The following is a 25,832-nucleotide window of genomic DNA, read 5'->3' as shown; positions in this document are numbered from 1 at the left end:
TTTTTTTTTTTTTTTTTTTAATAGAAGAGAAAGGGTTATTGTAGTTGTTCCATTTCTCTCACTCAAATGAGTCTAGCATAAACTTATTATAGGCAAGCTCAGGATAGACATTTCCTGGTGATCTGGCAATTTCCCGTGTATCCTTCATGTGGTTTGTCTCTTTCCTCTTCCTCTTTGTTTCTAATGATGATGACAAAAAGCATCTCTGGGAATAGGCCCCATCTTCCAAGTGCTCTTCTCATCGTCACTCCCAACAACCTCCTTTGGGTTTTACTGCAATCTTTGATCTGCACAGTTAATTTGCTTATGAAAATGTGACTTGGTTTTAGAGCAGTGGTAATAGAAGTCATTGCTTCTGATCAGAAAAGGAAGGATGACCTTCAGCGATGCAATAGAAAATTGCAGAGTTCTGCGCCAAGTTCCCTTGCTAAATCACAAGCATACAAGGGCCAAGATCGATTTCGTTTTCTTTAGGCAGCAAAAACCTCCAGCCCTAAAACTTCTAGCAATTGACAAAAGAAGGAACTGTTATTGGGCACCATTCGATACCCATGGGCACCGGATCCTAGCCAGTTTGGCTCAGTGGATGGAGCGTCAGCCTTCCAACTGAAGGGTCCCTGGTTCAATTCTGGTCAAAAGCCCATGCCTGGGTTGTGGGCTTGGTCCCCAGAAGGGGACATGCAGGAAGCAGCGGATCAATGATTCCCTGTCATCACTGATGTTTCTATCTCTCTCTTCCTTTCCCTTCCTTCTCTGAAATCAATAATTCTTTTTTTTTTTTTAAGGGGAGGGGGGGCAATGGCTCCCAGGAGCAGCCTAGAGGTACAGGGTTCAGTTAGCATGTGCTATGCAAGGATGGCCCCTGCAGAGTTGCTTGGTTGCCGGGGGGGGGGGGGGGGGGGGGGGGGGAGGAGAAGAACAGTGGGAGAGTTGCATTTTGGGATTCGATAGCAAGCTTCTGCATAAGCTGATAGACTTGCTTTGTTGAGCTGATAAATAGTTTTTTTGGCACCCAGCCCTAATTTTCCCTGGCAAATATTGTTCCACAGCTTTGCGATAAATGCACCCCCTTGAAAACTTTGGAATAAATTCTCATGCCGTCATATCATCACCCATCATTTTGCCAAGAAACATTAGTGAAGAAAGCTAATTATATTTTTGTGGGTTTTGTTTGTTTTGCCTTTTCATCTTTCTGTGTTTTAGTAGGAGATGAATCCATCGCACATGAAAGGACTAGGTTCTGGTTTTAGCTCTGCCCACTAACTGAATGTGTTTCTTTATGCAAAGGTCTGAGCATTTCTGGGAATTCATTTTTTTTTTTTTTTTACTTGTCAAATGGAGCTAATAATACCTGCTCCCACTGACCTGTACATGGCAGTATGGGTAAAGTAAAAGCACAGATGTAAAAGTGTTTGCAAAATTCTAAAATGTTTAGGCAGCATTTCCTCACGTGTCACAGGGGGTGATGAATTACATTCTTACGGCAAGACGGTGATCATGAGGATTAAATGTGGAAGGGCCTAGAAGAGACCCTGATACGTAAATAGCCACTCTTCCGATGGCAGCTGGGAGACCAAGCAGTGGAGGTATTTCCGCTGAATCCCTTCGATAGCCTCCTCCCCTCTGAAGCAAAGAAACTGAACTGACCTCCATAAGTTCAGTTCAATGCATATATTCTTTGGCTTTGGAGATTTTGCTCTTTTGGAGCCTTGAATTCCGCTTTCTGGAGATTTATAGACATTAGCTGTCCTACCAAGAGCATCCAACATCCACAAAGAACGACCTTGGAGTTGGAATGACCTTGGAGCTATAGCCACTTGTGTTTGAATCCTAGCTCTGTCCCTTATGTGATGGATGTGACCCCGAGCAACCTTTCTCAGTACTTTGTGCCTCAGTTTCTTCATCTGGAGATGGTGTTATACTATCTCCTTCAAAAGGCAATTACACGTTGAATGGCACAAATGCTAGTCAGAAGAGGCTACCCGATTCACAGGGCCCAGTCCAAAAGGAAAATGCAGGGTTGGAAATTCTTAGCAACAGCAGAGCATTAAACCAAGCTTGGGTCCTTCCAAGTTATGGCCCAGTGCAACTGCACAGGTCACACCCCTGGCATAGTGGTAGCCTGCCACCTAACATAACAGTCTGTGTTTTTCTTTCTTTTCCTCTCTCCTGTCTCTTCCTTCCTTTAGCTGTGCATCCCTAGGGAGAGCTGGCTTCCCTCTTAAACTTCCTACTGCCATTTCCCTCACCAGCCTCTTAGGGTGGTTCCCTCTGATGATTTAACTGCTTCTCCATTTTTGCCCCTGAGATCTGGGAACCAGGTGGTAGGATTGGGAGAGAATAGCTTACCTACACAACCTTCCTGTCCCTGTATCTATATGAAGTACGCTCTTTAAAAGGCAGCCCAGGAAAATAAAGAACTGTTCTTTGGTTTGGGAGATTTTGCTTTTCTGGAGCCTTGCATTCCTGCTTTCTGGAGATTTTTAGAACTTTTGATGCATAAAAAGGGGCTAGAGAATACTGTATGTATATGTGGGTATGGGGAGGGGGAGGGTGAAGGAGGTAAACTGAGGCAAAGAAAAAGAACAAAGGAAAGTGAAATTATGTAAAGAAGGGAAGAGCCTGCACTTCACGGGGGATATTATTTTGCTACGTTGTGTCTAAGCACAATTGACACATTAGTTGAAATAAAGCAACCAAACCTATTCTGAGAGCTTGGCTCCCTTGTGTCTAACTTTATCATTGACAAAGTATTTTGTATGCATTCTTTTGTTCAGAATTCACAGTATCTGTGTGTTTGGTATGCTACTTATCGCTTCATTTTGCCAAGGAGGAGATAAAGGAACCTTCCATAGTTATTGTGTCCGTTGGCAGTGTTTTGGCTCCAAGTAGCAGAAATCTTGAATTACTGTGACTGAGTTTGGGGGAGAGACACCCTCCTAACAGGAGGCTTGGAAGCAGTTTGTCACCACAGTGTTTGGGCAGATACCGCGGCTCCTTTCTGCTGTGCCCTTGGCCTTCCTTCAAGGTCACAAGATGGTTGCTTTGGCTTCAGGCATCATGACCATGATCAACAAATGAAGAAATGTGGGAAGGAGCAGAATGAGCCATATTGTCTCCTCTTCTCAGGTTAAGCTTTCTCGGGCATCCTCTGGCTTGCAGACTTCTGCTTATGTCTCACTTGCCAGAACTGTCGCATGGAAGTTCTTAGCTACCTAAATGGCTGAGAAGATGGTGACAGAGAAGGGTGTTGAGATGCCTCTTGGGTGAAGCATACAACAGCATGGTCCCTGATGACACAGGTAGTAAGTGGCAAAGACAGAGGCCAAACCCAAGCCCTCCGATCCTGAGTTGAGTGATTGTACAGCTCTGCCATATTGCTGTTAAAAGTGTGTTCAGCACTATCGGACTCAGCCACTTCTTGCTGAGATGATCAGATAGAAGTCACTCTACATTGTGGAAATTTAAAGGCAGGGAATAGACTTCCTATGCCTTGCCTTAAGGCTCATAAGAGAATCTCCTCCGAGGTATATAAAATGAGAGCTATGTAGTATATAGAGAATGTATTCCTGCTGTAAGGAATCCTATAAGAAGTTTCATGGAACTAATTGTAGTATATAGTAGCTCCCTCTTATCCACAGGGATACGTTCCAAGAGGCCCAATGGATGCCAGAGTACCAACCTATATATAGGTTTTTTTTCCTATACATACACTCCTAAGGCAAAATTTAATTTTTCAATATGGCACAGTAAGATAGAAACAATAACTAATAAGAAAATAGAAGAATTATAATATACTGTAATAAAAGTTATATGAATGTAGTCTCTCTTGCTCTTTCTCTCAATATATATATAAGCCTTCTTGTGATTATCTGAGATAATAAAATACTTCATTAGGTCAAGAACTTTCATCTTTCTATTAAAAGGAAGCACTTTATGACTTCTCTTTGGCCTATCCAAATTGCCATCATTACTGCCTTTGTGTTTGGGAACCATCCTAATATATAAAAATGCTGGGTCATAACAGCCAGTAAAGACTGAGGCTTGACCAAACAGAAGTCAGTCCTGCAGTCAGCGTTGTCCCCCAGCACTGACTGCTGAGGGGGCAGCGAATCAGGGCCACAGAGAGGCCTGAAGAGAGAAACAGAGAGTGATCCTTTGCCTCTGTGGCAGCTTTTGATCAGCACTTGCTTCTATCTTTCCCTCCCAGTCTGGCCAGCAGTTGTGCCTCCATCTCTCTCCAGGCCTCCATGGGGCTGCTGATCAGCCCCACCTTTCTGATCAGGCCCTATTTATAGGTCCAGAGATACTGACTGGCACAGGAACAGACCAATCAGAACCAAATGTGGGTACTCTGAAGAATCAATGGCTGCCTAGGAGGTGGAGCCTTTGCCATTGTTTGGCATAGGAACTGACCAATCAGAACCAAATGTGGGTGCTGTGAAGAACCAATGGCTGTCTAGGAGGTGGAGCTTCTGATGCTGACTGGCATAGAAACCAACCAATCAAAACCAAATTGGCCAGCAGAGGAGGGCAGTTGGTGTGATCAGGCCTGCAGGAGAACCCAGTTGGGGGCGAGATCAGGCTGGCAGGGGAGGGCAGTTGGGGGCAACCAGGTCAGCAGGGGAGGGTAGTTAGGGGTATTCAGGTTGGCAGGTGGAGGCAGTTAGGGATGATCAGGCAGGCAGGTGAGTAGTTAGGAGCCAGCAGTCTCAGATTGGGAGAGGAATGTCCCTCTGCTGCCCTGTGAGATCAGGCCTAAACCGGCAGTCAGATATCTCCCAAGGGATCCCCAATTGGAGTGTGGCTTCCTGGGTGCAGGCTGGCCTGAGGGATCCCTCCCCCCCCAATGCACAAATTTTGTGCACTGGGCCTCTAGTATTAAATAAAATAAGGGTGACTTGAATATAAGCACTGTGATACCAGACAGTGGATTTGAAAACTGAGAGGACTAAGTGACTAATGGGCAGGCAGTGCATAACAGCATGGAGACGCTGAACAAAGGGATGATTCATGTCCCCAGAGGATGATGTGAAATTCTTATCATGCTGCTCTGAATAGCATGCAATTAAAACCTATGAATTGCTCATTTCTGAAATTTTCCACTTAACATGTTCAGATCTTGCTTGACCAAGAGTAATCAAAACCACAGAAAGGGAAACCATGTATAAGTGAGAGAGGGTGGGGCTACTGTATTTGGAAACACATAACAGAAATTGTGTGAAATACTGTGTCGGGATCTGTGCCCTGCCAGTCTTCAGCTGCCCCTCCTTCCACCCTGCTTCCAATCATAGCTGACATGTTTGTTGGCAGGAACGACTTACATTTGTAGATCGTAGTTGGATGCCCTTCATGATTTGTTAAACTCACTTTGCTAAAGTAAGACTAGAGTCATAAACACACATTCATATCCGTTTGAGAAACAAAAGCCAAGATGGAATGCCTCCTCTGTAATCACCAAATACAGTGACCGCAGCAGGGAAGTCGAGCTGTGTAATTCAGTCCAGGACAGAGAAGTAACAGAGTCTGGAAATGTAAATATGTTTCTGTTGGAGACACTTGAAATAACATTACGGCCAGCTTTCTCCTTCTTCGCTGGGGAATGTTGTGCGAGGAACTTCTGTTGTGTTTTCTTTAAATGCTCCCAGCGATAAATTGCAAGTATAGAACCCGCTAAATGTTTAGTCAGTGGTTGAAACAGTGAATAAATCATGAAAGCTGTAGGTGAGCTGAGTAATAGCTTCCCTGGAGAAAACTGTAATTCCGTGTTGATGAAATAAATCCCTGTGCCTTTTCCTGGAGAATCTTTTCTTTTGGAGCAAGGGTGTTTAATACTTCTAAGTTAATGAAGAGTTTTGGCTGGGAATGTTACTGAGCCTGGTGGTAATGTTTAAAAATGGCTGTTTATGTGCTAGGTACCGGGTGAGGCAATTTTATAAGCATTTGATTATTAAACACTCTCCCAGCCTGGTATACTGCTTAGCTCTGTTTTTCCAGATGAATAACCAGGACTCTGAGAGCTCATGTACATTGTCCAAGACCACAGCTGGGAAGGAATAACATTCTTCCACCTCTTATGTTTCTCCCGGGCAGTGTGGGAGGCCTAACGGATTGGCTCAGATAACCCTTGTCACAACCTCTTCTAGCTTGTCCACTTCCTCCACGGAGGTCAGACACCTTGAGTTCCCAGCCTTCTTGTGGCTTGGCTTGGGGTTGCCAGGAGACACAGTTCTGACCAAAGATGCATGGCAGAATTCCCTGGGGGAGCTTCTCTACCCCCAGAGAGGGAAAGCCGGACCAGTTGCTCTAACTCTGAACTCCTTGGTAGTAGATTCCTTATTATACAAAAGAAATAATCACTTACTGTATTCAGAAAGCCACTAATGCGTGTTCTGTCTCCTCACCTTCCCACCCCCATAGCCAAATCAGTAAGCCTGCACTTCTGAAAGTGGCCATCTGGTTGCTCCTAGGGTATAAGCTGTTCCCTCGGTGTATAGCTAACTGAGAAAGGTCACTGTGATTGTATGATTCAGTGTTGCCCTTAGAATTAGACTGTAACCTCCATGGATATGATAGTAGAATTAGATACCTCATGATTTGCAGTGATTATGGTGGAAGAGGTGCTATTCAGGAAGACCTGGGTCTCAGGCTGGCTCTGGCCCTTAGCGATTAAGTGACCTTGAGCTAGTTAGTTAAACTTGTTCAGTCTCAGAGGGGATAATAATAGTTCCACAGCATATGATCTGGGAGGCATTTAGCACTGGATCAGGCCCATAATAAAAGCTCAGTTGGTGGTATTATTGTTGGTAGCCATAATAACAGGAATAGGATTGCTCAAGACTTCAGGATTGAGGGAACTTTTACAGAGGATATAAGAACCCAGGTAAATGTGTTCTAGTTTTCTCTCTCTGGGTTCATCTGTTATGGTCCCCTTTTCACTTAATCTGATATGATACCCTCCCAGAATTAAATCGGGTTGTTTGGTTTCCCCCCCCCCCCCTAAAGATCAATGATTTCTTTGGGGCCTTTTGAATGGTGGCAAAATATATGGTTGCTCTTTCTCTCTATTCCATTGTCAAAAGCCTTCACTACTTTCCCTAATTATTATAACCAACTGTTTCCTGACACTGTTAGGGACTCAAAATTTGAAACTTGATCTCATTTCTTTTGACTCCAATTCCCTGCGTTGTGTTGACTTGTGAAACAGCTATTCTAAATGCTAAACATTTGTTCAAAATGCTGTAAGCTTGGGAGCAGGAAGAGCAGCATGGCGCACTTTACATTTCAAGATGTCATCAGAAGGAAAGCGTTACCCGTTTTCCCCTTGAAAATCATAAAACAGGAAAACAAGAATGAGAAGCATAAATTTCATTTTCAATAAAGCTAGAAGATTCTGTATCCAAAATGACAATTTATAATGTAGGGCTAGACAGGTGCAATGGAGCAGGAGTTCAGGAAGAGCTAAGAGAAGATGACGGAGGCCAGCATGGAGAGTCTGAACAAGTGGGCAGATAACACATCTCCAAAACTGGTCCTCCTGAGTAGACATACTCTAAAGCAGTGGTCGGCAAACCGCGGCTCGAGAGCCACATGCGGTTCTTTGGCTCCTTGAGTGTGGCTCTTCTGCAAAATACCATGGCCTGGGAGAGTCTATTCTGAAGAAGTGGCATTAGAAGAAGTTTAAGTTTAAAAAATTTGGCTCTCCAAAGAAATTTCAATCGTTGTACGGTTGATATTTGCCTCTGTTGACTAATGAGTTTGCTGCCCACTGCTATAAAAGATGAAGCCAACAAGCCTTTGAAAAATGGCAAGAGTGATGCAAACAGAAGCTCATTGTGACCGACCTAACCTTCATCTGTAGAAGCAGATGAAGCTGAAGAAGGAAATGCACAGTGATGCTCTGTGTAGAGGAAGTTTTCTGCTGGTGAGGGATGGCTACAGCCTGTTGGCTGAGAGGTAATGGCTAAAAGAAGTCATAAACACACAAGCAGTCATAAACACACAAGCAAGGAGTCCTATGTGCTTCAAGGGTGTGATCACCAAGAAAATAAGAGCTGACAGTCCTGTAGGGTGAACCATGGCTGTGAGCTAATGACAGTGACAAAGATTGTTATAGATACAGTGTAAGCTTGTGTATGAATAAGATATCACTGAAAACATGCCCATGAACTGCTTCTTGACAGAGGACTTGGCTGGGGTCAGTGGCGAGAGGTAGGCTTACTTCTTACAGTATCCTCTTTCTACCTGTTAAATTTTGTATCAGATGCATGTGTTTCCTATTCAAAAAGCTGACTTTAAATTCATTTAGATCCCAATTCAAATCCTACATCTATTTCCAGCTTTGTGACCTTGAGCAAGCTGCGTCCCACTTTCCATCTCTGGAGAGCAGGGGTGATCCTAACTCTCCCCCTCCCAGGGCGTGATCAGAGCTGCATGAGGTCATCCCGGAGAGCAGCCTGCACAGGGCCCGGCAGTTGCGTATCGTTGCTTAGTAAAGGTCACCCATCTCTTTTCTCCAAGAGTTAAGTATGTTGCATCTAAGAATTACAACTTAATAAGCTGCATAACGGTGCTTTGCTGTGTTTGGAATTATAATATGAGAATGACTTACACATCTGGCTTCCTTCGCATCATTAAACCAGAGGGAGAGCCGTCTACACAACATCAGGCACACTTCTTCCCCTGTTGGAAAAGTGTCACTTCTATGTGTGAGAGGCGAGTAGGTGTTAACCAGTCATTGGTATAACTACAATAGAATAAGATTGAAAGGACTGAAGCTGCTGGCCTTGGATTGCAGATGCCTGGGTTCGGACCCTGCCCCTGCCACAACTGACTGCCACGTGGCAACTGTGTGTCCCCGGAGAGGGTCTGTTCTTCCTCTGCCCTCCGCTAGCATCGCTTTAAGATGGGAGCAACTGCTCTGCAGAGGCGCTGTCTGGATTAATTCAAGTCAGTCTCGACAAGCATCCGGTGCATATTAGGCTCTGAACAAATATTTTTAGAAGAGAATTGAGCGGCTACTACGTGCGAAGAGCAACAGGTTTCCCTACCTTCACAGTCCGTATTGATGAACCGGGAGATGAAACAATGTCTCGTGACTAGGGTACCAAGCCATTAATGGTAGGAAGCGAGGTGAAGAGGGTAACAGGACTAATCAAGAGTGGTCCCCAGTGAACCGCTGGCCACATAGATTCCCTGTAGCTGACATACCGAGGAGGAGAAACACCAGCATCGCCGTGGCCAGTCCTACCCCCTGCAAACTGCCTGAGGGTCCAGGGCTGTTGGGAACAAGAGGAAAACTAGGGTGAGATTTAAAAAGTAACAAAAAGCAGAGACACTTTAAAGGTTTCTGTGACTCCAAAAAATGTGAACTATATACAACACTCACATACACTTACTTATTTTAGTTGTTAGAAAGTTTTAGTAAAAATTCTTTTGCTTGCTAACATTCCCTTATGCACGCCAACACACACACATACACATAACACACACACACACAAATACACATATACACACACATACGTGCATGCATGCACACACCAGTGTGCATGCTCCAGGGTGCTTCCTGTCACTAATGGTAATTTCGGTGAAATCTTGATGAGAAACAATAAATCAAGTAAAACCTCTAACCGCAGCCCTGTGCCAGGTTTCTGGGACCCTCACACTCCATGGTGCCAGGCGGCATGCCAGCACACTCGGCATTGCCCAGTCAGAGGGAATATTCACAGAAACACAGGGCAGCATCAAGCAGGTGCTCTGCTGGGCAGGATTAAACTGGCGTTCGATGTCCAGAAGGTCCCTGTGCAAATTCTCTCATAAGGAAGGCGAGTTTCTAATTAGAAATAGAGTTTTGTTTTTCATTTTAGGAAAAGAGGAGAGTCCTAGAATGACAGACAGACCACTAGGCTGGAAGCCACCCTGCTGTTCAAGAACAGTGAGCTGTTTGCCTTGAGCCCTGAGCCCTTCTCTCCCGGAAGATAGCAGTTTGTCAGCTTTCATTTGCAATCTGCCAGCTAAGAGGTCATTACTGAGGGTCAAATGGGATGGCACACACTGCTGGGCAGACAGCCCCCAGGGCTGCATTTCTTCTCAGGGTCAGGCAGGGATCCCTGCCTCCAGGCCTCAAGGCTCCTTTCAGACCAAGGCTCCAAGGTCAAGGGTGCACAGCACTCATTGTGTTCTCTGTCTCTCCTATCCACTCCTTTTCCTTCAATGCCGCTGGGTACTTGGGAGCAGAGGGTGTGAGAGACGCTCTTTCGGGCCACTTGCTGCAAGCAAACGAGAGAAAGGGAAGGTGTACCCCATTATCCCTGTCACAAAGGCCCGAGTTTTTCTCCATGGGCTACCCAGATGCATGCTTCTTTTACAGTTAGTTTGCAATATGTTGTCCCACTTACAAGGGTGAGATTATTCTGCTGATCTCATCTCTGTTGCATTCCTCGGCAACGTGAAGAGTTAAATGATGCATGAAATCACCTGTCGGTCCACGTTAGCCCGGCCTGTGTTTACACACCCAGAGGCAACCTGTGAATTATTTAAGGCAGTGGACCCTCCGCTGGGCTGGGCGGCGGTGGCGGCTAAGCTCGGCTCAGCCTGACTTTGGAGGTGCCGCTCACAGCCCAAGCTTCCACGTGGCTGAGGGAGCGGGGCAGGCACCGTGGGCTGCTGCTGGCAGCAGGTCTCCTTGAGAACAACTTGAACTAAGCTCCTACAGGCCCATATGGCTCGCAACTACGGCAGAGTTCTGCAGGGCCCTGAAATCTTTGCCAAAAAGAGAAAGTTGGTGACGTTAAGATCCAGGCAGTAGGTTTCCAGGGTTATTTGGGAGACTTGAAAGCTGCCACTTAATAACACCTTCAGTTCCCTGGATTTGGAGCAAGTGAGAGAGAGAGAATGAGGCAGATGAAGATCAAAATAGCACCCTTATGGGCGACTGACCTGTGGGAGAATTGTGCGAGGGGGCGGGGGGGGGGGGTAGGAGAGCAGCTATACTGGGCATCTGTGACTTGGAACCCCAGAAGGGAGGCACATTTCCTCAGCCAGTGCTGGGAACCATAAATCCCCCGAGAGGATGGGACAGGATCCCGGGTCCTTTCACCCTGGGGCAGGGAGCAGAGAGAAGCTGAATTTCTGCACGCTCCACACTCCGGCTGCGCTCCCGCCCCCTAGAGGAAGGGAAGAGGTTGTGCAGGACAGAGAGGGAACTTTCCTCTCCACATGCCCACCCTGAGGGTTTCCTAAGCAGCATTCCCTGACGCCCTAGGAGAGGTGAGAAGCTGTGGATTTGGAGGAAGAGCCTTTGAGATTATCAGAGCTGGAGAGGGTTGTAGGAGCTGTCAAAATCCTTTGATTCATAGAAGGAAACTGAGGCACAACTTGCCCAGGGTTACACAGCTAGTGGGCAAGGCGGAGTTCCGGGTGGCACTTGATAGTTTAAGCACATGCCCGCCCCCTCCCCGGGGTGTGAGGAGCAGCTGATGGAGGCACCACAGGGACCTTCACAGCAGACTCTTCCCCTGAAAGGGGGGAGGAGGCACTCTGCCTCCTGGTCCATGGGGGCTGCACCCCATTGTGGATCTCAGACCCCAGTCCCACCCCACCTCATCGCCCCCTCACCCCCAACTTGGGAATGGTTGTGCTTGGAAGAAGCACAGTAATCTGACTACTGTTTATAGCAAGTTATAATTTAGGGGGAAAGCTCTTACTATCATGAACTTAAAACAAGGAGGTCATTGTTGATACTTTCTTCCTGAGCTGCTTCAGCTCTGAACAGACAGTTGGGGATACACCCAGCTCCTGCCTGAGCCACAAGGTCGGACAGCTGGCATGGGGAGACGAGGAAGGGCCGGAACCTAACCGTGTGTCATTGGGAGGACGCTACTGCCTCCCAGTCTGGTGGGGGTCACGGTCCACCTGCGTCTGGCCGTGCTCAGCCATGGGCAGCTCTGCACTTTTCTGTCCCCTGCCACCATCCCCACCCCCGCGTTTTCCTCGCCATCAGTTCCCACTGTCAAGGTCAGGTTTCTCCCAGCCGCTCACTGCGTTGCTAGACTTGCGCTCTGTCTCTTCTTCAGCTGGCCTTGGGGCTCAAACGCCAAAGGGCTTTAGTCGGACCCCAGTGGAGCACCCCAGCCTTGTGTTAGACATAGCAGGAAGGGGCCCTCCCAACGTGCCTGGTGGCCTCAGGGAGGACAAGCACCTCTGCCATCACATTCCCCCAAAAGGGCTCGTGTTCCCCCTTACTGAGGAGAACTGGAATCTAACCACCTCCTGGCTGAGTTTCATTTCCAGCACCGCAAGGTAACAAGCACACACACACACACACACACACACACACACACACACACCAGATTTCTATTCCCATCAAATCTCTGCATCCCAAAATGACCTACATGTTGGCAAAGGCTTTTAACTGTCAGAAGTTATTATCAAATGGGCGTTCTCTCTCCACTGCACACGCATTATCGCAAACAAATGCAGGTTGGTTGTGCACTTTTCTCTCCATCTCTGCAATCCCCTTCCCTAATCCCTCATGCTCCACCCAGCCCCAGCTCCCCAGGCTCTCCATGCCCATGGACAATGTCAAAGCTAGCATGTAATTGGTGTCCAAAAGGAGGCCGCCTCAAAGACCAAAAAAAAAAAAAAAAAAAAAAGACATTTTTGAGAGAAGCTTACCCATGTTTTCAATGGTGTTGTCCTTCTGCATAAGTGCATAAGGCTTCATGCTGGAAATCCCCAGTCACGCCAGAACCTCATCCCCTGAGGCCCATGCAGAACCCCACCCTTCCCCAGGGCATCGGCCTGGGTGCTGGGCCAGGTACAGCCCTATCAGCTCTGAAAGGAGCTGCCATCTACATCACTTGAACCCTGCACTAACCAGGGGAAGAGGGAAGAGAGGTGGCTCAGAGCTTAAGGCCATGGGGGAGGTGGTTGGAGAACATTTCTTTCTTAGCTCTGCATCCTCCCCCATGGAACCATCATTTGACCTTGAAGGCAGGAGGGAGGAGGAGTGATGGTCTGGATGGGCCTGAAAACACCCAGATACCCAATAGCACCCACTGAGGTGCTAGGTTTCAGGGAAACGAGGAATGTCTGTCTTACAGATTTCCTGCAAAAATTTTAAGAGGTAACTCAGATCTCAGAGTGGCTTGGGGTAAAAACCATAAGCAGAAAGCCATTCTGAGGGCTTTTTGAAGTGAAGCCTTTTTGGCACCCCATTCAGCATTCTTCCACCCTTCTGTTCACCCTTTCTCCCCTCAGGGCCTGGCAATCTGAGAACTTAAAATCTCCCCAACCATGCCAGAACCCCCCTTGGAGGCTTATGCTAAGCCCCTAGCATCCAGGTCCAAATTCCCCCAAAGAAGGTAGGGTTCAGGATGAGCCTGGCTCTAAAGGAGCTAGTTTATCCCACCTCCATTCACACCCTTTCACCTGCAGCCCCTCACCTGGGCCTGCCTGCCTTAGAATTCAAGCCCCAGACTCCACCCTCTTCTCACCCCCCACCTCCCCTGTCCCCAGTCCTCTGGGTGGTCCTGTTCTCCGGGTTCCCTGTTGAGAGTTGGCTCATCTGATGACCTAATTCATCCCAGGGAGGATAAGGCCAGTAGGTTAACAAGTTTCCCCTCCAAGCTGACTCGGTTGCATTTTAAGTACTAAGTGACTCTTGGGGGCCGGGCGTTGGCTCGGGCAGTGCTTCTGGAGCTGCACGTGGCGGGCCCAGAATCCCTGAATGGAAAGGGCCGGGGCCCACAGTGCTCGCTCGGAAGCTGCATTTGCAGAGCAAGCATACTCTTTTCTTGGACTCTGGTTTGACTTCCGTCGATGGATATGCCAGCCTGTACCCCTGCTCTTTCATGCTTTCACAAGATCTAGGTCACGTGCTCTTACGCTCACTACAGCCTGCGAATGTTCTTTCTTCTTGGTCTGGTGCCCGAGGGAATGTGGTCTGTTCCTAACTGTGGCCCATCGGGGCAGATGAGGGCCCTATCGCCTCGCTCTGTTTCTGTTCATTCATCCTAAGAACAAATTAACTTTTTTGTTGTTGCTGCTGCTGCTGCATTATATTGTAAGTTTTCAGTTGACTCAAATGCAAAATATCTTAGTTTGTGCTGCTAAATCACTCCTCTCTCAAACTGTCTGTGTGGTGTTTCACTTATGTCCGCTGAGCGTAAGAGTTAACATTTATTCCTTGTTACAGGTAATTTAGAGTCAACCGAAGACCAATTCTAATCATGATATTCCTCACTCCTGATCCTGGAAAACAGTGTCTTCCTCCCCCTTCTGGTTTGAGTGCAGTTGGTGAGCCTGTAATTCATTCCCAGCCCTCATGTCAGACATAGTCTGGGCTGTTAGAAAGCTAGAGCTCTGAAGCAGTATGTGTGTGTCTTCCTGGAAATCAGACAATATACAAGACATCAAATTAGTCCATTTGGCATGTGGAACACTGTCTAATCTGGAAATAATTAGTCGACATTGGGGCAAGGGACAGCGTGGAGGGGAAGAGAGAGAGGAGAGAAAGGGAGTATGAGAGGAAATCATTTTCATTATGTGTTTAACAGAAATACTTAAAAAACCAATTTCTGAAATCTGTAAAGTCATGGGGGTGTGTTAGTTTGCTAGGGCTGCTGAAACAAAACATTACAGACCAAGTAGCCTAAACAACATACATTTATTGCCTCAAAGTTCTGGATCCTAGAAGTCTGGGATCCATGCACTGTCTGAAATCAGGTAGTTTCTCAGATTTGCATCTCTCCTCCCATGCATCTCCTTAACCCACAGTAGAGGAAGGAGAAGGCCCTTTTCATATAGACTCAGGTGCTCTACATATAACCTTTTCCTCTCTTCTTCCTCCTGGTGGCTGTGTGGGGTAGACAGCAACTTCTCTATTTAAAGATGAAGTTAGGCTGAAAAGTAGTTTGAAGCCAAATGATAGAGGACTTTAAATTTCATAGTCAGAAACTGGGATTTATTTATTTATTTATTTATTTATTTTTATTTTTATTTTTTTGTAGTAGTAGTAGTAGTAGTGAGGCACAGCGGGGTTTTTGAGGAAGAGATGATTTACATAAAGTTTTCTAAACTCTAAAATTCACTCCAGTTGCCAGTTCAGTTACTAAGCTTGGAGTAGGGCAAGGTGTTCAGGAAGAGTCAGAAAGGAAGTGAGTCAGAAAGGACAAGTGATTTCAGAGTCTAGGATGTCTTTTGGGTTAGAGGCAGGACAAGATCTTATGTTCCTTGCTCCTCTCCAGGAGTAAAAAAAAAAAAAAATTGTAATATTCCAAGACCAGTTTTTCTTTGGAAGCGCAAAAACTGACCTCTCTTCAGCAGTAAGAGAGGAGTGATATACATGTTAAACCTAGAATATTTCTGTAGAAACTTAATATGAAGGGCCTCGTGTTCAAATCTGAAGCATTTTACGGTTCTCTGCCTGGTTACTTGAGCAAGGCGGCCATGTGGTGTTCCTTCTACAATTCTCCTTGGTGGGCTAGGTGGAAGCATGGAGCAAGGAAAATTTTGAGATGGGGGAAAGAAAGGATATTCGTTTTTCCATAGGTATAATGTGGTGTTAGAGTTAACTAATGAGCTCCTGAAATGAAATGTAAGAAGCTCCTGAAAATAACCTCTTAGCCGCCCATCTAATTGGTCCCAGGTAGACCAAACCCTGAAGCCTATCAAATGCCACAGAAGCAATTACTTCAGGTGATAGGCAGATATCTCTCCTGTCCTTATCCCTGACTTCTCCCCCCAAGCAGATTGCTGCAGTGTCAGGTTGACCAGCAGTTTGGCTGTCAAGTTATTCAAAAGGAACAGAGAGTAGTAGAGTTAGAGGAAATTCACTCAGTTTTTCCCCAGGAGGAGAAAATACTAATCTGTTTTGGAAACAATGCAGAATACTGATTTTCCAAACATTTACTCATGAATAGGCCACTGTATGTATTAGTTTTCTACGGCTGCAGTAACAAATTACCACAAGTTTAATACCTACAGACAGCATATATCTTACACTTCTGTAGAACGGAAGTCTGAAATAGGCCCTCTGGGTTAAAATCAAGGGGCTGGCAGAACTGCACACCTTTCTGAAGGCTCTAGGGGGCCATCTTTTTCCTTGCCTTTACTGGCTTCTAGAAGCCACTCACATTCCTTAGCTTGTGCACCCTCCCTCCTTCCTCAAAGCCAGTCAAGTCCCATCTCTCTGATGCTTTCTCTATTGTCACATCTCTCTCTGACTACAGCTGGGAAAAGTCCTCGTCTTTCAAGGACTCATGTGATTAGACAGCCCATCTGGACAACCCAGGATAATCACCCCATCACAAGGTCCTTAACCTTTATCACATCTACAAAGTCTCTTCGCCAAGTAAGATAGCATAGTCACAGTAATTAGGATGTGGGAATCTTTTGGGGGGACCATTCTTCTGCCTTCCACACTGTGGATTAAATTTTGCTCTATAAGCTGTGAACCCATCTCCCACATCATCTTCCACTCAGCTGAAGCCTTAACTTGCATGAACCAAGGTCTCCCAGGAGCTGCCTTGGCAGCTGGTGTGGTGATCCCGGGAGCCAGCTCTGAGCTCTGGAGCAAGACTGCCTGGGTTTCATCCAAATAGTCTCATTATTCATCAGTCTCATTTGGCCTTGGACGGTTTACCTCCCCTAAGCATCGGTGTGCTTCTCTGTAAAGAGGGGATGACTCCCAATAAATAGCAGATGGCATACTCAAGTTGGGGTAATTTGAGGAGATTGTAATAAAGAGATTTTAGGTGCTCTGACATTGCTAGAGTGTTTCATTAGTCAGTGTTTATTTTCCTCGTTTGCATTGTAGCTGGTCTTGTGCAGTCAAGAGATTCCTGATTCTGTGGTTTGCTCAAAGGATCTGCTCCACTCTTGTTTCCAAGCAAACAATAGACTCTTATACAAGAGAAACAGGGCCTTCTAAGGCTTGGCTACTCCAGCCAAGCTCAGGGGAAAGTAATTCCCCCTAAAGCATCATCAAGAAGCCATTTGTTCACTGACCCAGAACATCATTCTTGCCTGCTTTTCTCTTCAGTTACATGGGGGAGAATGCTTTCCATAAAAGTAATTTATGAAGCACCACATATGGTAATATTAAAACCATAAAAATAAGCCTCCAGAAGACAAAACAAATAATGCTGCTTCATCCTTCTACCCTGGCATGGCCCTGGGCAATGAATGTCATGCATGATACTTTGGGGAATTGCTTCTAGCTCAACATGTACTTGGGTGCCTGTGGAGCAATTCCTTGAACAATTTTGCTAACATTTATGGAATCTTGAGGCCCCTGTTTATTTAACCCATTCCCAAAGCAGAATGATCTTTAAAATGTCAGTACCAAAGGACAGGTATCAACACCCCTAAGATCCTAATATATTAAACATCCCATTCAATGCTGGAATCCCAGATTAAATTCTTTAAGAATATAGCACTCATGGCATTCATTCATGCATGCATGTATTCATCCAATAAATATTTACTGAGCACCAACTATTTGAATGGTGAGAAAAATAGTCTAATGAAAAATGAAAGTCCAAATTGAAGTGATATAGAGGAAAGATAGAGGGTTCTATAAGATTTTATAATAGAATAATCACTAAGAAACCTATAGATAGGTTTTAAGCAGAGGAATTAACGGTCATATTTTTTGTAGAGTGTCATGCAGGTTGCAGTGTGGAGAATAGATCTGAGAGGAATCAAGGCCTGCTCAACCATCCTTTATGAATGTTGTTTAGTACAGTGTCTTTGTGGTAGACAGTGTTATTTGATTAAACTAACCCCATTTCCATTCTCCCCTTCCCATGTTTCTATGTGGTATAGAGACTGGAAAAGCTAAATACCCTCTTCCCCAGCTTCCTTTTCAGCTACATGTAGTCATGTGATCCTGTTCTGTCCAATGAGACTAGACCAGAGATCTGTTGGGAAATTCTGGGAAGGAATATGCTTTTCTGGATACCAGGAACAAGTACAGCTATACCAACACTCTCCACTTTCCACCTTTTTTCTTTTCTAACATAAAAGTAATGCCTGGAACTGGAGCAGCTATCTGGCAACCATGAGGGAAAGGCCATGATGGTAGTTCATGTAGAGTTAAGTAGCTACAGTAATGTCAGTGGCCACTCACATACAATTTGTTTGTTACATGGGAAAAATAGACCCCATGTTTGGAGGTTGCATTATTCTTACTTTCTATCAAAAGCATACTAGATATTTACAGTGATTCAAAAATAAGTTTAACTGAAAACGAATTAACTGGAATTTCAACCATTATCATAGCTAGTACAGGAATCTGAAAATTTCCCTCCTGTCACTGAAATCACAGACTTTTGAGTGGAATGATGAAAAATGGATGGAGTCTTTGATGGTTCTTCTTCCAAGGACCTCAGAAAGTGATACTCCTTAGCATTTCACTCCTAGCTTCTTTAGAACCCATACTTGGCTCTTCTGTCTCCAACACATCCTTAACTGTGAGCCTACATCCCTGAACCTTTCTGAAAAATTTTAGTCCCTGATGAAGGGGGACAGACTCTATCTTTTACCTACTTTTATAGGTGTTCAGTACATGCCCACTAAACCAGTAAGGGAAGCTTGTTATATTTAAAAGTTGAGGATAGCAGTGTGCTGTGTTTTTAAGAATAAAAATGAGGAAAGGCCCAATCTATGGAGCACATATGGGATAGAGCATGCTCAATGAAGCATGCACATTTTGGATTAAGAAATATGATTATCATTTGCCAGTTCTGATTTCTGCCTCTGGGCTGATAAGATGTGTCCAAAAACTTATTTTCATTCATTCTCAGATACCAAAACAGAAGGGGTCTTTAATGAAATGCAGGAGCTGAACTGACAGTTATTAGTGCTAGAAATAGGCAAGTGTTTGCAAAGTCAAGTTGAAACGCTTTAATAAAAAAGACCTTCATGCCTGAGGCATACTCTGCCTTCTTTGCTAAAGTTGTGGTGGATTGTTTTTAAAGTAATGACAACATAGCTTGTATATTCTTAAAATTTTTAAATCTTCCACGAAGGAAATATTGGAGTAGCTAGATAAATTAGTTCATTGGATAATTAATTTTTAGAAACAAAACTGATATTGGCCCTTTGTCATGTTTATTAGCAGAGATGAGCAGGCATGGGACTGGTCAAGAAAGAGCAGTGTCAGGGCCACGTGGGCTCATATTTTGATTTGGCTTCTGATGCCATTTGTCCAAAATGATTTCTCAAAATATCAAAACCCCCTCTTCCTGCCCAGCACCCTCCCCACACCTTGTACCTCTCAGCCAGGGGAGCATTCTTCATGGATCCACCTGGAAGATGGGCAACAAGGGGAATGGGAACTCCAAGGTCTGATTACTTTACTCACAGGCATAAATTTACATTTGTCAAGTCATTCGAGTCTCTTGTATTTTAGAACAAAGAATGTTGTTTAACAACCAAAGCTGTTGCTGTAGAAATGAGGGAAGTGACATGCTGAGAGTTTAGGTAACATGTCCAAGGTCAACACAGCAAGTCAGTGAAACTAAGGCCAGCATTTCTCTCAGGCCTCAGACTTACTGTCCCGCAGTCCTTCTGAGGCTTTAGTTTTGAAAAGAGAGGATTGCTTCTCTTCATTCTCTCTTATACTCCATGGCTATTTCAATGAACTATTTCTACCATCTCATAATATTCCTCTTTTTCAGAGAAAACCCACCCTGCAGTATAACGATTTCCATTTTCTCCTGCTGTTTAGAAAATGTTTTACCTGCACGTTAGTTAGCGTGGAGCATGAATCTCCTTGGAGAAGGGCTTCCTGGTTGCTGTGACCCATCCAGGCAGAACCAGCGGAGCTGGCCAAGTGGTTTCTCTGCATCACTTGGCTGTCAGATAAAGGCCACCTGCTAACTGATTGGCACAGTGAAACTTGGGTCCAACAAGCTTCACAGTGACACAGAACTTTTATGAAAGGATGCCAGGGAATTGATGTTGCTCTTCCTCAGGAACAAAAGGTGTCAGAAGTTAGATAGACCTGAACAATCAAGAAAATATACGTATATATGCCTTCCCATCTCTCCGTTTCAAGCCCAGAAGATGTGATCTTCCAGTATAAGATAAATCCAACTAAACCCTTGGGACAAAGAGAGAGAATGCTGAGCTCATCAGTCATTGGGCCAAAATCAATTCTGAGATGGCTGATAAACTGATTATCTGGATCAATTTCTCTTTTTCCTGCTCTACCCCCTTAGGACTGAACTAAACTTTCCCTTCAATACAAACAGTATTAAGTGTCTGTATCTGAAAAGCATGTTGGCAGGCACTGGTTAAGGATAAAAAGATAAATCTTATATTTGATAGACAGAGCTTGAGTATTAATTAGAGTCGGGAAGACTTGGGTAAGGATCCTGGCTTTGCCATTTGCTAGCTTTGTGTCTTTGAACAAATCCCTTAAACTTTCTGAGCCTCAATTTCAACATGTTGTATCAGTCAGCTGTAGCCACAATTTTGCTTCATAGAAAACCACCCCAAATTCAGTGGCATATAACAATAAACATTTACTTCTTCCTCATGAGCCTGCAGGGCAGCTGAGGTTTGATTGATTTAGTCAAGGATGGGTCTCTTCTGCTCCACATGTCTCTCACCTTCCTTGGAAAAAACAACTATCTGCTACAGAAGGACAAGAGAAAAGGGTGACCCTAACCATGCAGGTATCTTGAAAGTCTCTATTCATATCATGTTCAATAGTATTCCATTAGCTAGGCAAGTCACATGACCAAACCAAATAGTCACAAAGCAGACTCTGCCCTCTATGAGAATTTAGGTGTATATTAATATATGGAGGAATCCAAAATTGAGGCCTAATGAAACATTCTTCTATTCCTCTGATGTTGTAAACTATTGCTAGAATGTAACCCCTTTCTGGTCAGTTAAGGGGATTGTCCTTTTGATCCAATTGTGACCTCTGATGAGTGTAACACCTCTCTGAACATTGTAGGCCAAGATAAGAAGTTAGGTATTGGGTGACCACTTTGTAGTTTGCATAGGTGTTGAATTACAATGTTATACACCTAAAACTTATCCTATATAATAAAAGCCCAGCAACTGAACAGTGGAGTAACCAGAATGACCGGTTAACCAGTTGCTATGATACACACTGACCACCAGGGGACAGATGCTCAATGCAGGAGCTGCCTCTGGTGGTCAGTGCACTACCATAATGGGAGCACCATTCAGCTGACTGGGATGAGTGGCTGCTCCTGCTGTGAACCTGAGCCAATGGGCAGAAACCCGGGCTGCAATTTTCACCTCCTCCCCCAAGGCTCCACCTCCTTGCTCCCTGCCATATCCTCTGGATGCCCATAGGCTGCACAGCACTGCCACCAGCCCCTGGAGGCTGAGAGGTGGGTTCGTGACCGCCACAGGACTGAGGCCTACTCCCCCATCTCTCAGTGCTATTGTCCCAGCCCTGACGCTCCCCTGGAGTGGTGAATTCTCTGGCTCCACTGAAGTTGCTGGACCAGGGAGCAGCCCCTCAAAGGGTGGGTCCACAGCTGCTCGGCTGACTGGGATGAGCGGGGCTCCCACAGCGGACCAATCCCACAGGGCATGCCCCCCACTAGTGCATGAATTCCATGTACCACACCTCTAGTATCAATATAATAATAATAATAATAAAGATTCAATGGTGTGATAAAGCAACTACACAGAGCAGAGGTAAGAGAATCGTGGAGACTTCTTCTGCACAGCTAATCTTTAACTGCAGCTCACATCAGCAGAGAATGGAAATCATTATCATCTAATGACGTCAGCGTTCTAACCAAATTGAAACACTGGCTTCCCTCCAATTCCCCATGATTTTCAGGCCATTTCCTAAAAAGCAGCAATGTAACTCCTATTGGGTTTCAGATAGCACAATAGATCAAAGCATGGATTGATTTGAAAATGTCCATTTTTCTAGGAATTACTCTCCTTGACTATCAGTAGTACTCAAGCTATTCTAAATCATCGGCCTGTATGTGGAGGACAGAAGGTGGGGCACTAGTTGAAACTATGAACATGAATGTAAATGACAGTCCTTTTCCTGTCATTTAATAGGATGCAGGTCTTCAGAGAATGACCATTTTTCCTTGCATGACATATCCATCCACTGCCTTAGACAGTGGTTGCCAACCTTTCAGACCTCACAGACCCCCAAGTGGTCCGCAGACCACCGGTTGGCAACCACTGGCCTAAGATGTCAGTAGCTTCAGATTCCCTCTCACTAGTAGTACCTCTCAGGAAAACCCAAAAATATCTACGGGAGAATGGTCTCCCTGCTGGGAAACTTATCAAGTGGCAGAGAAATCCAGGGGTTGGAAGCCTGAGCTCTGGGATCTATGGCTGGGTTCAAACGAAGATCCACAACTGGTTAGCAGTGAGCTGGGGCCGGTTGTTTAATCTCTATGGTAGTCGGATATTACTCACAGAGGTCAGTTTGTGAGTCTTCCTAGCACCTGGAAGACTCCTTTGCATTTGGGTAGTGCTGTGTAACTAACTAGTTCTGGCCAAAAAATTGTGAGTAAATGAGTTCTGTGTAACTTCTGTATGTATTGACTGCCATTTTCTGATACCTATTGTTTGTATCCGCATTCCCAAAAAATTTGACTATTTATAAAGATGTTGTTTACTATTACTTTGTGGGAGACAATAACACTTCTTTTCTTTAACCTCTTTTCAGATTGAAGACATCATTACAAAGATGCAAGATGACAAGACAGGGGGCGTGCCCATCAGAACAGTCAAGAGCTTTCTCTCCAAAATCCCCAGTGTTGTCACAGGTAAACATTCTTCTTATAAGGTTTTGGTGGCAACAGGGAAAGGCTGAAGAGTTATGTAACCTTGATATTGACCTGAGGACGGGGGCGTCTAAGAATTTGTGAATAGTAAAGATGGTACCTTCAACATGCTTCTTACGGTTGAGGGTAGTCCTAGTTTCTAGGAAGAGGTTACTGTTTGCTGTTAATTAAGAATGATTTTACCATGCCTGACCAGCCCTTCTGTGTATAAATTAAGGATTCCGGGGAATAACAAGTGCATTAATAAACAGGCTAGCCCATCAGCAATCTGGCCTACAGGATGTAGACAAGCACAAAAATGTTAAGGAACTTACTTTAGTTTCAAACAAGCTTTAAGAAAGTCTTATGTTCAGATTCTACAAAATGCCTTTAAGTTTTTTAACTTATTGCACTCAAACCCCTAAAAGAAATGGTCTTAAAAATGTTTTTCTGTGTTATTTTTGGGGGTGCAGTTGTATGTTTTGTGTGCTCATTCACCAATAAAAAGAAGTGAACTGCTGATACATATGCCAACTTGGATGAATCTCAAAGTAATTTTTCTGAATGAAAGAAGCCAGTCTCAAAAGGTTAGATACTATATGATTCCAAATGAAAGAAGCCAATCTCAAAAGGTTAGATATTATATGATTCCATTTATATGACATTTCAAAAACTATAGTGCTGGAGAACAGATCCATGGTTACCAGGGATTGGGAATTATGGGAAGAATGTGCTACAAAGAGAAAGTGCAAGGGAATTTTAGGAGGCAATGAAACTGTACTGTATCCTGCTTGTGGCAATGGGCTGCTAACATGAATCAGCAAGAGAAATTGAGGAGTACATGCTTCCACTCATTTGTACCTTCTTCCATCTCTTTTTTCAATGTCCTGTAGTTTTCTGAGTATAGATCTTTTACCTTCTTGGTTAAATTTATTCCTAGGTATCTTAATTTTGTTGTTGTTGTTGCAGTGGTAAATGGGATTGTCTCTTTAGTTTCTCTTTCTGAGAGTTCATTATTAGTGTATAAAAATGCTGTTAATTTCTGGATATTAATCTTGTATCCTGCTACTTTGCCAGATTCATTTGTTAAATCTAGTAGTTTGGGGTGGAGTTTTTAGGATTTTCTATAGGGGAATAAATTAACCAAAGAACCTGTATTGGTATATGCACTACCCATGGACACAGACATTAGGATGATGAAGGCCTAGGGTTGAGTAGGAACTGGGTAAAGGGGAGCAATGGGTGAAAAAAAGGGATGGGGAACATCTGTAATACTCTCAACAATAAATATTTTTTAATATTAAAAAAGAAATGGAGGAGTAGCTGGAGACAAGGAGAAAAATCAGGAGGATATGGTTTCTTGGAAGCCAAATTTTCAAGAAAGTGATTCAAGGAAGAGTGGAATTGATCTATTATACTATGTAAAAAAATCAACTAAGATTAGGACTGAGAATCGATAACTGAATTTAGCAACATCAAAATTGATTGCTGGCCTTGATAAGTGCACATTCCATGAAACATTGAGGGTAGAAAGCCTCATTGGAGTTGGTTCAATTCAGAATGGGAAGAGAGCAATTTGAAGAAGTGAGTGTAATTAATCTTTGAAGGAATTTTTCTTTAAAGGAAGACATGCAGTAGTATCTAAATGGGTAAATGGGGTCAGGACTTGCAGGATTTCAAATAATGTGAAAGTGGAAATATGTTTATAATAATGAGAATGGCTCACTCCAAAGGGAAAGGTGGTACAAGAGAAACGGAAAATTCAAAAAGTGATATCAGCAAGTAGGTAAGAGCTTGAATGTAATGCATAGATAGGTGGGAAGACTTGCCTAGGAAGATGTACAATTTATTCACAGAAAAAGAAGGGACTCATTATAGATGCACAGAGGTACAGGTACGCATAGAAATGTGGTGGGAGCTCTTAGAAATTTTCTTCTAATTGTTCCTATTTTCTTAGTAATATGGGAAGCAAAGAAAGTAAGTTACTGAAGGTCTGGGGAGAAATTAGAAGCTATAAAATAGTCATCTAGGAAAGAAAAGAGATTAATTAGCTAAGGAAATAGAGTTTTGTGTGGTAGGTAGCATTAAGGATTCTCTTGAGATTATTAACATTTATGAATTTAAAGAGAGACTATTCTTTCTCCAGCCACTTTAGCTCCCCAGATGTGGGCACCTATTAGGTAGAAAGTTGGACTTAATTAGGGCTATCTCAATTATAAGAGTGTGATAAATCAAGAAAGAGACAAGAGAAGAACCAAAAGGATTGACCATTAAATTTTAACTGAATAATGAGATAGGTAAGGAACAGTGAAGAGTGGTAATTACAATAAATTTTAAGTCCAGTGGCAAAGGAGTTTTGGAGTAGGAAGTGAGAGTAAGAGAGCTAAAAATATAGAAGGTGGCAATTGGAAAGTTAATATCTAGTGTTGTATTAGTGGTGACAATGGGTAAAGTCTGATCAAGGGAATACATGACTAAGGTAGGATGAAAGATAAGATCTGTGGAAGAGAGGAAGACAAGGAGCTAAGTAGCCATGATTTTGGTAGATTGAGCTATCTGGATTTTGGAATCACTACTAGGAGAGTGTTAGAGTGGTTGTGGATCTGTGGTTAAAATCTTTATAGAATGAGAGGCAGAGGCCCAGGGATCAATAAATGACTTTCACAACAAGAGGTCTAGGTCATTTAATATGATGTCATGGGAGTCAAACCTGAGTGGTTGATTTTTTTTTTTTAAAGAAGAGGGAGGGAATGAAGGCAGTCTGAAAAAAGAAACATAAACCATAGGATCACTTGCCTGCTCTCAAACCCCTTTATGTATAAGGCATGGGAGGCAAAACAGCTACCATCTAAGAGGGCTTCAGGGAAGCATGGCCACTGGGGAAGAACAAGAAGATAAAAGGAATATTGACTGAAAAGTTGAGGATATAATTTTTTTTTTTAACTTATGATTGACCATTAGTTCCAGAGATCAAGTAAAAGCATTCCAGAAAATGGTGAGTGTATTACCTGGGGAATAAATGTCCACAGTTGCTAGGTA

At 44.1% G+C, this 25,832-nt stretch overlaps 1 protein-coding gene across 12 annotated transcripts in view; it reads left to right on the top strand.

Moving 5' to 3' along the window:
• Positions 1-25,832, top strand: part of RGS6 (regulator of G protein signaling 6) — a 467,079-nt gene that overhangs the window by 302,530 nt on the left and 138,717 nt on the right. For all 12 annotated transcript variants that reach the window (XM_036432407.2, XM_036432400.2, XM_036432418.2 and 9 more), the window contains exon 3: positions 22,697-22,796. In XM_036432407.2, coding sequence (XP_036288300.1) covers positions 22,697-22,796 — 100 coding nt within the window. The remainder of the gene's footprint in view (positions 1-22,696; positions 22,797-25,832) is intronic.

This window comes from Pipistrellus kuhlii, unplaced genomic scaffold (assembly GCF_014108245.1).
Source record: "Pipistrellus kuhlii isolate mPipKuh1 unplaced genomic scaffold, mPipKuh1.p scaffold_m20_p_1, whole genome shotgun sequence".
Classification (NCBI taxonomy): Eukaryota; Metazoa; Chordata; class Mammalia; order Chiroptera; family Vespertilionidae; genus Pipistrellus; species Pipistrellus kuhlii.
This window is presented reverse-complemented; position numbering and strand designations above follow the sequence as displayed.